The sequence below is a fragment of the Sapajus apella genome, unplaced genomic scaffold (assembly GCF_009761245.1).
Source record: "Sapajus apella isolate SASKATOON/1434 unplaced genomic scaffold, GSC_monkey_1.0 scaffold48, whole genome shotgun sequence".
NCBI lineage: Eukaryota > Metazoa > Chordata > Mammalia > Primates > Cebidae > Sapajus > Sapajus apella.
The window spans coordinates 2,297,874-2,311,374 of NW_022436988.1; the positions used below are offsets into that span (position 1 = coordinate 2,297,874).

The 13,501-nt window shown below is 46.6% G+C and overlaps 1 protein-coding gene across 3 annotated transcripts in view; it reads right to left on the bottom strand.

Moving 5' to 3' along the window:
• The window catches only part of RPTOR (regulatory associated protein of MTOR complex 1), a 392,717-nt gene that overhangs the window by 154,742 nt on the left and 224,474 nt on the right, over positions 1-13,501 (bottom strand). For all 3 annotated transcript variants that reach the window (XM_032241406.1, XM_032241407.1, XM_032241408.1), the window contains one exon: positions 4,074-4,133. In XM_032241406.1, coding sequence (XP_032097297.1) covers positions 4,074-4,133 — 60 coding nt within the window. The remainder of the gene's footprint in view (positions 1-4,073; positions 4,134-13,501) is intronic.

Sequence of the window (13,501 nt, forward strand, 5' to 3'; positions counted from 1 at the left end):
GCCCATGGCCTGCTGTCCACTTCCTCTCCCAAATCCACTTCCTCTCCCAAATCCACTCCCTCTCCCAAATCCAGGTGTCCATTTCCTGGCACCCCTGCGTCCCAGGCCCATGGCCTGCTGTCCCACAGCAGTGGCCAGCCCTGTGCAGCCCCCAGTCGGCACTCTCGAGCCTACTCTTGTGGCATTTTTCCTCCCCTATATTACATATTACTTTGACTTCAGTTGTCAAACAGCAAAATGACTTCGCAGGTGTGCATGCTGCAGATTAGAATGCGTGGGTGGCTCTGCAACCACACCACCATCGAGACACCCGCAGGTGCTCCCGTGAGCCCCTCCCAGTCACCCTCTCCACAACTCTAATCCCTGGGGATGGCTCATCTCTTCTCCAACTCCACGTTCTGTCTTTCCCAGAAGGTCACGGAAATGGAACTGGACCATGCGCCACCCTTGGAGATGGGCTTCTGACACTCAGGGTGATACTTCAGGAACCGCCCATATAGCGGCGTGTAGCGAAAGCCCGTCCCTTTTTCCTGTTGAGCAGAATTCCACCATATGGATGTACCACGGTCTGCATTCCTTTGCCTTGGGAGGGACATTTTTGTTGCTTCCGGTTTGGGGTCACGGACAGAGCTACCATAAACATTCACGTATCGGTTTCTGTGGCATCTCACTGGGGCTTCTATTTACATTACCTAATGGCTGAAGATTTCGAGGATCTTCTCATAAGCAGACCTGCCATCCCCAAATCCTCTTTGGTCAAGTGTCTCTGTGTCTTTTGTCTATTTTCTAACTGTTTCTTCCCCCTTATTTTTGAGTTTTGAGGAGTCTTCATACATCTGGGGTACAAGCGTTCTTTGTCAGGTATGTGACTTGCAGATATCTTCTCCAAGTCTACAGCTTGTCTTTCCATATTATTAGCAGTGTCTTTTAGAGAGTAAACATTTTACATTTGGATGAAGTCCAAGTTTTTTTTCTGTTGTGAATCACGCTTAGGATGTCATGTTGCTGTGCACATTTTAAGTTTTGGAAAGAAACAGGGCAGCAGCTGGTTGTTCTGCCACCAAAATCTTGTTCAAGGGAAGGCCTCTGTGCGGTGGGTAGACGACAGTGGGGCTGACTTGAGACCTGAGTTCTAGGCCAGCCCTGCCCGAACCAGGCAGAAAAGGCCACCCAGGAGCTGAAGTGATTGAAATACCAGGTTCTCTTCCAGTAAATAAGGGGGTTTGACTCCAGAGCTTCAGAGAATTTTCTGCTGTAATCACTCGGTGGTTTTTTTTTTGGGACGGAGTTTCGCTCTTGTTACCCAGGCTGGAGTGCAATGGCGCGATCTCGGCTCACCGCAACCTCCGCCTCCTGGGTTCAGGCAATTCTCCTGCCTCAGCCTCCTGAGTAGCTGGGATTACAGGCACGCACCACCATGCCCAGCTAATTTTTTGTATTTTTAGTAGAGACGGGGTTTCACCATGTTGACCAGGATGGTCTCGATCTCTTGACCTCGTGATCCACCCGCCTCGGCCTCCCAAAGTGCTGGGATTACAGGCTTGAGCCACCGCGACCGGCCCTCACTCGGTGGTTTTTAACAGCCTTTCTGCTCTGGAGACGTGGAGCACGTGTTCCTGTCTGAGCACACATGGCTCAACATGTACCAGCAGAGCCCTGTCCGGAGCAGCCACGGGCACAGGTGGCCAGGAGGGGATGGGCAGCACACGCCAGCCGTCCATGGAGACGGGACTCCACAGGGAGGTGGAGGCGTGGGCAAGGCTCGGGCTCCTGATACCCAGTGGAGGAGAAAGGACAGCGCGGCCCCCCACCTCCACAGGAAACTGTGGAAATGGCCACAGGGAGGCAAGACAGTTTCTACTAGAGCTGCCCGAGTGAGCCAGCCCAGCTAGGGTAAAACTAACTCGGAAACGCTAATGGATAGGGTTACTTAGGAAATTATATCTCTATATAAATATACACAGGTTAAGTATCCCTTTATCTGAAATGCATGGAAACAGAAGTGTTCTGGATTTTGGATTTTTTCAGATTTTGGAATATCTGCATTATACTTACCAGTTAAGTTCTTTGAATTTATCCCTAATCTGAAAACACAAAGTCCAAAATGCTCCAATGAGCATTGTCTTTGAGTAGCATGTCAGTGCTCAAAAGTTTCCGATTTTAGCCTGGGACGGCCAGAATTATTCACACTTGTAATCCTGGCGCTTTGAGAAGTGGAGGTGGGAGGATCGTTTGAGGCCAGGCGTTCAAGACCAGCCTGGCCAATATAGCAAGATGTCCATGTCTTTTTTTTTTTTTTTTTTGAGATGGGTTTCATTCATGTTACCCAGGCTGGAGTGCAATGGCGCGATCTCGGCTCACCGCAACCTCCGCCTCCTGGGTTCAGGCAATTCTCCTGCCTCAGCCTCCTGAGTAGCTGGGATTACAGGCACGCGCCACCATGCCCAGCTAATGTTTTGTATTTTTAGTAGAGACGGGGTTTCACCATGTTGACCAGGATGGTCTCGATCTCTTGACCTCGTGATCCACCCGCCTTGGCCTCCCAAAGTGCTGGGATTACAGGCTTGAGCCACCACGCCCGGCTCTATTTTTTTTTTAATTCAGGTAAAAAGTTTTTAAAAGTTTGGGGCATTTCCGATTTTGTATTTTTAGATTTTGGATAGTCATCCACTGTGTGTGTGTGTGGTGTGTGTGTATGTGTGTGTGGCGAGGGCAGGGGTGGCTAGGGGCAATATATATCTTCCAGGTAATAGAGTTCAAAACTCGGAACACACAGCGGGAACTGAAACCCCCACAGAAGGCGCACAGCAATGACAGGTACACAGACCTCATGGAGCAGCTTCGCAAAACTGAAATCTCGTCAGGGAACCAGAGCAAACAGCAGGGGAGCACGGCACAGATCATTCAGTCCAATTTTTTTTAATTTTTAAAAGCTCTTTTCCATGCGATGCTTCTCAGAGATTCCACTATCTGTTTAGCCTTTGGAAACAGTCTTCTAAGTCACAGCGTGCACTGTTTGGAAAGACTTTGGAAAGTGCCCATGCTGGGTACTGCTCACTTAGTACCTCTGGTAGACCGCTCCACATCAGGCCTAGTGTAGCTCCCGTGGCCTTCCTATCCACCACACAGCCACATTCCATGGTGGGAGTGAACCACAGCGGAGCGCACTGTGCCCTAGTGAATATTTACGTGTGATATTCTTATATATTTCCCTTGATATGCCAGGCAAGTACGTTTTTAGGAGAGAAACATGGAAGTGGGCTTGCTTTTCCTAATTTAGTAAATTCAGGCCCTAATATTAAGATCTAACTTTGAATATTAAGATGCAGAAAACCATTATCTTGCATGTTAATTCTAGAAGAAATGGGGTTCCGAGCCAAATGGTTTAAAATAACTCCAAAGTTCTCCACGCTGCCTGGATGACTCAGGATGAGTCACGATGTATCCGACGCACAAACAAACAGAACAAGGCAGTGCAGGCCGCGCCCCGGGTCCTGAGCCACCACTTCAGATCCAAAGAGATCACAGCAAGAGACAGACCGGAAAGGTTCCGGGAGGCAAGTGCCACTGACTCTTCGCAGGTAACCCGAGTAACCCCCGTCATGTCATCACTGGGGTTCTGAACTCAGTCTGCCCTCAGACGGTAAAATGGACACTGGATGGAGGCAGGTGGGTAAGGGATGGAAAGTTACAGACTATTCAAGGGACAGTTTCAGAACGTCAGGTAAGCGCTAGCTACGATCGAGCTATCACTTCAGTGGCAGCAGAAATGATCTGTGTGCGGAGCGGTGTGTTCTTGCTTTGGCTTAAAGTCTGAAGACTTTTTACATCTTCAAAGGAATTCAGTATTTTATGATTTTTCTTTTCATATGGCCCATGTTTGGTTATCTCCCGCAATAAGCCCCAGTGTGACAATCACAAACACAGCCTTAATCAGAGAACAAAACACCATGCCCACATGAAAGGGAACATGCCCACACTGATAGAAAGTGCTTCTGAGAAGCAAGAGCTTTCAAAAAGGAGAAGAATCTCATCAGGTCCAGAGAGCCACAGAGCTTAAACATCTTACTTACTTTTCTATCAAATCCAGGGTGACGCCAGGCACCAGACTGACACATTTCTGCATGCAAAACCTGCAGAGAAAGAAAAGAATGTGAACAGCACAAATGGAATAGTCACCCAGGAAATTCAACAGGCTTGCAGAAAAAGGAAAGAGTTAAAAGTGGGACAGGGGCTGCCATGGTGAACCAATACACTCAGATTTCCTTAATTCTGGCAGCTTTTAGATTTGTAAAGAAAATCTCATTGCCATCCTGTCAAGGCGCGAGACTACAGAGCTGCCACAGTGAGTTGTCAGGAGAAAGGAGAGAAGCCGTTTGCAGCCACATGAAGCCCGGTCTCTGGAGAGGAGCGCCAAGATGCTTAATAAAGCGCAGTCTCCAAACGGGCTGCTGGGGTGGACTGGACAGCTCTTTCCTTCTGAAGGAAGTGAGCTGGGGAGACGGCTGGAGGAATAAATGAGTAGCCTCAAGGCACACAGAAGAGATGCAAATTCAATTCTATCATTTCCACCATCATGGACTCCTACAGGTCAGAGCGGGCTTCAAGTCTGAGGCGAACCCACCCTTAGGAGTGCGTAAGGAGCCGGACGGGCTTTCTCTAACGTGGCACCAACAGGAGGGAGGAAGCAGTGTCTCCTCCATCAGGGCGGCTGCCCCACACTGGGGCAGAATCAAGGCAGCAGAGGAAAACGGTAAGGAGGAGAAATGCAAAATGTTTAATTCCGTAAAAACATAATGGCAGGTGCAAAGCAAGTACGCACGTCTCCAAAATGCACTTAGGGACTGTTGGTTGAAAGTAAGAGATGAAGGAAGGCTGGAGATGGCCACTGGCCCAGGGGAGGGCACAGTACAAGAGTCAGGCATATTCCGGGGGAGAAGAGGAAGTGATTCCTCTACGGGGGATGGGGGCCCGGGAGGGCACCCGTAGCAGTGGGTTGGAAATGGGAAAGACACAGAGGACCCAAGAGATCCAGAAGCAGGAAGATAACGAGCCAAGGGTGTGAAGACAGTCACGGATGCAGCCCTGCAGGGCGAGGGGAAGCTGAGCTGGCCGTCCTGGACCCCGTGTGCGGCTGCCAGCCACGTTCGCTGTCTCAAGAAGCAATACCTAGCTCTACCAGCAGAGAGGAGGTTATATTCTTGGTTGTGGCTGCAGTAATCAGTGTTTTATCATTCAAAGAGCCAAGAAAATAAAGTGGGGCCCATGTCTGCCTGAAGCTAGACAGCAGCCCTTTCCTACAGCATCAAGTGCCCTGTGTGGTCCTGATGCTTCCCTCAGCCAGTCGGTGCCACTCAGAGGGGTCTGCTCTGCTGGCCTCACTTGCAGATGCTCTCCTGGGCCGTGCCCAGACACCTCTGCACCAGCGCAGACACGTGCATCTCCCGCAGTGCTCCCCGGTAAACTGGAATTTCTCCGTGGATAAAAATCATCTAAAGGAAATGCATTTTTGAATCTGAGTCCTACGCAAACCATGCTACTTTGTCTTTTTATCCATAATGTACTTATTGATTGGGATTTCTGGAGTCCAGTAATGACAGAATCACTTACCTCAGACTAATCCTTTTGCCAATAATGATAAGCTCTGGACAAAATATTAAAAAGCCATTTGAAGATTCTGATCAACAAACAAATGCAGGCAGGAACTGGAAGGGCTGTGACCCTTAGAAAATGAGAACAGCTGCATGAATCGCCTTCATCTGGCTTTTCCCAGGGGCACTGCTCACTCACGCGGCACCTGGGGGATAGCATGCAACTAAAAGACAGCAACCCTGCTGAGCTGAGGCCAGGCTCAGGGCTGCCAGGACACTGCAGGCAAAAGCTCTTGGAAGACGAGAGCCAAAACCCACATGTAAACCTTCCCCAAGTCAGAGGCTGGCTCCTGAAGGGCACGCACACAGGATGGTATTCCCAGGATCCCCCTGCAGACAGCAGGAAGGCTGAAAATGCAGAGTAGAGATTTTGACATCTGCTGGCCACAGTGAAGACAGAGAAGATCCAGTCCTGCAAAGTACAGGGCCTGATCACATCTGAGGCATTCCATGGACACCCCAGCGGGATTACGAACCACACCCTAGAATAAGATCAAAGCTGAAAGAGCCTAGTCCTATAATCAAGCCTCTACAAGATCAGTGTAACGGCTGAAAGAAAGTAACAGAATCTAGTGTCTACAGTGTCTCATCCATAACAGAGAGCATACTGTCTAAAATCAAGAGAAAAAACAGTTAATAAAAACAGTTTCATAGTTGGCCAGATTTGGGAATTAGTAGACAGAGCCTCTAAAATTATAAAAATATCTTAATTATTGACTTGGAAATAAGATTATAAAGCCACTGAAAATATAATGTTCCCTTAAATAAAAAATTAAAATGGGAACGTCATGCAACTTTATCATAGTATGGTTACATGAGTAAGAGTGGCATGGATAAATCAGTCACTGGTAAAACGCAAGCTTCACTTTAGACAATAATGCAAATTCTCTTTATACCAGAAATCAACTGGTTTCACATTTTATACAATTTCTTTCATTCACCTACATTACAGTGTTACTGAGCAAGGAAAGGTCAAAGAGCAGGCAAAGGTCGAAGTAATAAAAACGGCTCAAAAAATCCACAAAACTGAATACAATCATAACACAGCTGATATTTAGTGCTTACAATTCGGCAGTCAACGTTCTATGTCTTCTGTGCCTTTTATTTCTTGAATCCTCACAACATTCTGTGAGGTATTATGCTACATTATACAGATTAAAAAACATCATAAATTAGGTAACTTACCATGTAGTTTAAGAATACTAAAGACGATGAAAATACATACAAAGCTTCTAGAAATAAAGAGCGGATCACATTCAAAGAAACAAGAATCAGACTAACACAGGATGCAGGAAGACAATGCAGCAGTGTATTTATTTATTTATTTGTGAGACGGAGTCTCACTCTGTCACTGAGGCTGGAGTGCAGGGTGCGATCTCACCCCACAGCAACCTCCATCTCCTGGGCTCAAATGATTCTCCTCCCTCAGCCTCTGAGTAGCTGGGATTACAGGTGCTTGCCATCATGCATGGCTAATTTTGTATTTTTAGTAAAGACGGGGTTTTGCCATGTTGGTTAGGCTGGTCTTGAACTCCTGATCTCAGGTGATCCTCCCGCCTCAGCCTCCCACAGTGCTGTGATTGCAGGTGTGAGCTACCACACCCCACTGGTGTTTTTCATTTATTGAAGAAAAGAAGTTAAAACCTAGAATTTTGTATCCAGCCAAACTGTCATTCAAATGTGTGAGCATGATAAAAATACTCTCAGAGGCACATATGGCCTCGGAAGACTTGTCACAAAAAGACTCATGAGGAAGACACTTTCTGATGGCAAGCTAAAGTTAGAGGGAAAATCCAAGATTTGCTGAAGGAGATCTATGAAGTCACGATGACACATAACCTTGGTAACAGCTGGAGCTGTCTTAAAATGAAAGCACAAAGGTGGGGGCAATATCTATCATAACCAGGATTAAAAACCTAGATACAAATCCACAAGAGCACGAAAAACCTAATAGAAAACTGGGTGAACAGACATTTCAAAGATGAGGAAACACACATGGCCACTGAACACGAGGAAATGTTCAACATCACGAGCTATCAGAGAAACGTAAATCAAGGCTAATGAGATATCATTCTGAACCTCCTCAGTTAGCAAAGCTGTACACGAATGGCAATGCCAGGTACTGAGAAGGACGTGGCTCACGAGCCATCTCCATCACCACTGCAGGAGTGTAAAATGACACAGCCACTGGGAAAACACCTTACCATTATCTCTTAAAATTGAACTGTCCCATACACAATGATTTGGTAACTCTGCTTTCCAATACCAATGAAATTCTTGCATGCGTTCAAAAGAACACATGGAAAAGAGTGTTCAACATATCATTGTTCATAATAGCAAAGATAAAATGCAATACACCAAAGCAAAGCAAAACAAACACGGGGAAAAGCTGGCAAAGCTCAAGTGTCCGTTAAAGAGAGTAGCAGGTGCACGGGCTGGTGTATTCGCAGGGTGCAATTCGCAGGCAGTTGGAGGGAAGGTCCTCTAGCTATCCACATCAATATGGAGGAACACTACCAACACAACGCTAAGTGGAAAATGTCCACATTTCAACCAAAAGTATTTCTTTAAAAGAGTCCTCAAAATCACATTTGGCATTAAAGCTCTTAAAACATTTAAAATCTGAAAGAAAAGTAATGGTCTTAATGACTGCACGAGATGCAGGGTAGCAATTTAGGGAGGGTGTGGAAAGGATGATGAACCTGGCACCCAGGGCAGTGGCCACGGGGTGGGGACGGCAGCGCATGTGTGTCCAGGGCCCTGCGTGGTGGGCACAGGTAATCACCAAGGTCTGGGTTTTGGTTGGGTGGTGGTCTGCGGAAACGCATTATACTATAAAAACAACTGTTAGCTAACTACATATTTAAACGGAGGCCAAATACGGACTAGTGATGAGTGCGGCGTGAAGCAAGAATTATGACTGATCCAGGCTGGGTGTGCAAACAAGTGGCTTCAAGATTTTTATGGTGTTAAGTTTGGCCTAAAGTTGCCTCCATACATGTTTTATGTTTGGCCTGATGGTTTCATATACATAGTGAACCGTAACCCGACCTGATGTGTACACAGCTTACAACCTGCTCTCGTGACAGGCAGCTGAATCTCAGACTACCGCAGGCAGCCAACAGTTCAAACTGGGCTCATGCAAGGCAGATACCCAGCGGAAGCCAAACCAGCTGCAGCGGCAGCTTCCCTTCCGCCCACGGATGGTATCCGGCCACATGGCAGCCCGCAGTCACTCTGAACCCACTCTGGTTTTGGGGCTGCCTGAGTCAAGAATTGTTCTTTGCTCAATTAAACTCTGTTGTATCTAATTTGTCTAGAGTTTTCTTTTAACAATGAAGAACAAATTAATGTTCAGCTCAGTAACCTTGTCAAGTATCTTATAATTAACTATTGAATGCTGTTTTCATTTTTGAGAATGAAAATTCCTTTGTTTTCTCCTAATTAAAAAATCCCACATGTATTTACCATAAAAAAGTGAAAACCCACCATGTTGAGATAGCTTAGCATTTTCATATCTTTTACACAACACTGAATCATGCTGATTTATTTTGGCATAAAAGGAAATGGTGGTCACTATAAAAACCCAAATCCATACAGACGTGTGTCATGCAAAAGTGCGTCAGTCTAGCCTTCACGCTCCCATCCCACTGCACAGAAGTGGCCTCTGCGATGACCTTCAGACTTGGCCCATGCATATACAATTATCCTTGGGTATGCCTGGGGAACTGGCCCTAGGACACTACTACCCACCCTGCCTAGTCACTCCTCCCGCCATGGACAGGCGCTCTATAAAAACTCCTGAACAAGGAGAGCTTCCTGGCAGGAAGGTGAACATGTGATGTGCTGGAGTGTGGCACACCCATGCTCTTGCCAACATGCAGAGTCCTCGCTTCTCTAGTGGTGAAGACATAAGTGGCTTTTCTGGAGGTCTTGCCATCAGCATTCCCTGTGCCGTTCCATAGCAAAGGAGAGGAAAAGACCGTGGAAACACAGCCCCTTCACGGCTGTCACTGTGAAAGCTGATCATACAAACTGGGTCTTTCTTGTCATACCCAACTCAATTAGAGTCAAGGGGCAGGGGAAAGCACTCAGGCCACAAAACATTCCTCCAGGAACGTAGTTCTCTGGCAGCCTGGCTGCTGAAACTGCCTGCTGTCACCTGAAACCAGTTTTAACTAATGGCAACTGACACAACCCGCTTTGGCTCTAAGGCTAGTTGTACCCACTCAATCTGAACTTGCCAGCTCCCGAAAACCTTACTAGTGCCAACGAACCTTCTCAAAGGGCGACACGAAACACTCTTTATCAAACCTGCAACCTTTTCTTTGTTCATCAGATATACTGAAGACCATGTGGCCTGCATGTACACCTTGAGCTGTAAATCTTGCTTCCCAAAGAAAATGTTTTACATTTAGAGATTCATCTCTATACTTTGAGTCTGACACCAGTCCCTGCTATCCCTGCTCATTTCCAGTCTTTGGTAGCTGCTTTTCTGTATCCTGACCAGACCTTTTCGTGTACTGAGTGGGACAGAGAAGGTGTAGGTGGCTTATTTCACTTTGGCTGGCACGTGAAGTCTCTAGAATTTACACTGATAAAGCTGTCATTGAAGCTTTCACAGACTTCTGTATTTTAACCTAGTCGTGCAGAGATACAGCAAACTGCTGGAGGTGTCTGGCTTTAAATATTCTTTTTCAAAAACGAATTTTTGAATATGGCTCAAAGTGGCAATAAATACACAATTAAAAGTAAATAGGTTGGGTGCAGTGGCTCATGTCTATAATCCCAGCGCTTTGGGAGGTCAAGACGGGAGCATCACCTGAGGTCAGGAGTTCAAGACCAGCCTGGCCAACATGGTAAAACCCCATCTCCACTAAAAATACAAAAAATTAGCTGGCGTGGTGGCAGGCACCTTTAATCCCAGCTACTCAGGAGGCTGAGGCAGGAAAATCACTTAAACCCAGGAGGCGGAGATTGCAGTGAGCTGAGATTGTGCCACTGCACTCCACGCTGGGCAACACGAGTGAAACTCTTTCTCAAAAAAAAAAAAAAAAAAAAAAAAGGTAAACTAAGCAAATTTATATCACTCATCACTCTCAGCATTTCATTTAATCCAGCAGGTAAAAAAAAAAAAAAGACACAAAAAAACCCAAAGAAATAAACAAACATTCCCACATGAATTAGTGTGCTAATCATGCGATATTTGTAACTAAATTTAAAAGTCTGCTTTTTGGCTGGATGCGGTGACTCATGCCTGTGGTTGCGGTGCTCTAAGAGGCCGCGGCGGGAAGATCACTTGAGGACAGGAGTGTGAGACCAGCGTGGACAACACAGTTGAGTTCCCATCCCTACAAATAATTTAAAAGCTAGCTGGGCACGGTCAAGCACCTGCAGTCCTGGCTCAGAGGACCCCAGAGCCTACAGCAGGAGGATCGTTTGTGCCCAGAAGGTTAAGGCAGTAGTGAGCCATGATCGTGCCACTGCACTCCAGCCTGGGGGACACAGTAAGACCCTTTCTCTTAAAAAAATAAAATAAAAAGTATGTCTTTAGTATTATTAGAAGAAAAAAAAGTAGAAGAGACTTTCCTAACTTGCAACTGCACTTTGTAATGTACAGAAAAGCTGGCTCTATTTAGGAGCTTCTAGGCCAGTAATCAGGACAAGATACAAATTAAGTACAGACGTTTGCTATTTCATAATTGCCCTCCCTGCTACAGAAGCAAGCCAGCAAAATGGAAAACCAATGATTCCATTAGTCAGAGAAATACAGATGAACACCTCAGCTGAGCTTTCTGCCAGCCAACATAACGAAGCGATCCCATCTGTCTTGTTCTGGGCTACAGCCCCATTGTCAGAGCTGGCTGGATACTGAGGCGCCCTTAGGCACCTGCTGGATGCTTGAGCCTGGCGTGGCAATGGAAAACAGCTTCCATGGGAACACTGCTAATTGTAAGGGCTGTGCCGTTTGAGTTCAAGAGACATTAAAAGGTTGGCTGGGCACGGAGGCTCACGCCTGTAATCCCAGCACTCTGGGAGGCCAAGGCAGGTAGATCATGAGGTCAAGAGATTGAGACCAGCCTGGCCAACATGGTGAAACCCTGTCTCTACTAAAAGTACAAAAACTAGCTACTTGGGAGGCTGAGGCAGGAGAATCGCTTGAATCCGGAAGGTGGAGGCTGCAGTGAACCGAGATCACACTCCAGCCTAGCAACAGAGCGAGACTGTCTCAAAACAGACAAACAAAAAACAGTTAATTTGGTTATAAGAAAAATGTCAGTTTTTAAGGAAATGATTAAATATTTGGGTGGTAGAGCATCATGGTGTAATTTAGCAAACGTACTCATGAAAACAAAACAGAGCAAAAAGAGTAAAATTTAGATGGTATCATATATGTGTGTGTGTGTATATATATATACACATATATAGGGTTTACCGTATCATCCTCTCAACTGTCTTACAGAATGGTTGAAAACTGTCCTATACTGAAAAGTAAAAGGGATGGGGACAGAGACAGAGAGAGCGGGGAAGTGTCGACACAGGCATTCCCACATTGATGAGTCAAGTGAGGAAACCGTTTAAGGAAGCCACCTAATTTTTCTATACTTTAGCAATCTGTGCTCTATCTTCAAAGAATGCCAAGACTGAAAGGGAGGCTCCCTGCCCCTCCCTTCTCCGCTGTCCTTGAGATGACCAAGAGTTGGCACTAATTTGGAAAAGCAGAAAACTATTTCCTAAAAAAGTAAGCCTCTTCCACAGAGGTAACGCTCATGCTCGTCAGCCACAGGAAACACACACAGCACACAGCAAGCTTCACCTCTCCCCAGCAGCTCTGGGGTGTACCTTGCCCTGGAGTAGACCGTTTACCACCAGCTTGTTTGGGATAACTTCAAATTCTCCGTGCTCTTTGGCCTGATTCAAATCTTAATCTGTTTTTACCTAAGAAACTATCAATGACATGAATTGTGTTTGTATTACATACTGACAGAGCTTAGACGGGAGTAACACCAAGCTGCCCGAAGAAGACCAAGCTGAGTCGGGAAGTGGGACAGGCACAAGGAACTGGAGTTTCTCACGTGAAAAACTGCAGAATTCTGGTCCTCTCACCCGGGGACCCCTTCAGAGCCAGGGATGCTCAGTCCTAATTCAGTCCAGTGCTCTCATGACTGCAGTGCTGAGGAACAGCTATGGGGCAGCGGCTGGGGCTGTGATCCCCGGAAGCCACGGTGTTCCAAGATCAAGGGAAAATGGGGCTGATGGCCGAAAGAGAGTGTTTCCCACTAAACACACCGGTTATTTTCACAGGCGACTGCTGGGGCCTCACTTATTCTTGTCTGGGATGTAGGATGGCCTTGTGGCAAACCCATAAAACTCAGTTCTTTTTTTTTTAAAGGTGATTCATTTAAATTACAAAGAACCAAATACTGACATGACCCATCAATATATCTTTCTTGTCATCCAACTTGTTCTTTCTATACAAAGACGCCATGTCCTTGACCCCCAACCTTCCCCTACATCCCAGAGTTCACTGTGTCAATTTCCATGCACATCCACGGGGTGGAGCAGACACTGGCCAGCCAGAAACCAGCCGCTGCCTCCGCAAACAGGGACAGGAGGGCGCTGTAGCAGCACCAAATGCTCAGCACTTACTACTTAGCGCCAACCCTCCCAAAGCTGACCTGATGTGAAACAGCCCGGCGATTTGCGGGAGGACAGTGCTGCTGAAGGTTCCAGGGCCACCTCGAGCAGATCATCTTAGAATCAGTGAGTCCCTACGACAAGGACAAAACTGTTGTCACTGCAGAGCTCTGAAATGGCAGCACACCTGGTGACCTAGAGCCAAGCCCTGA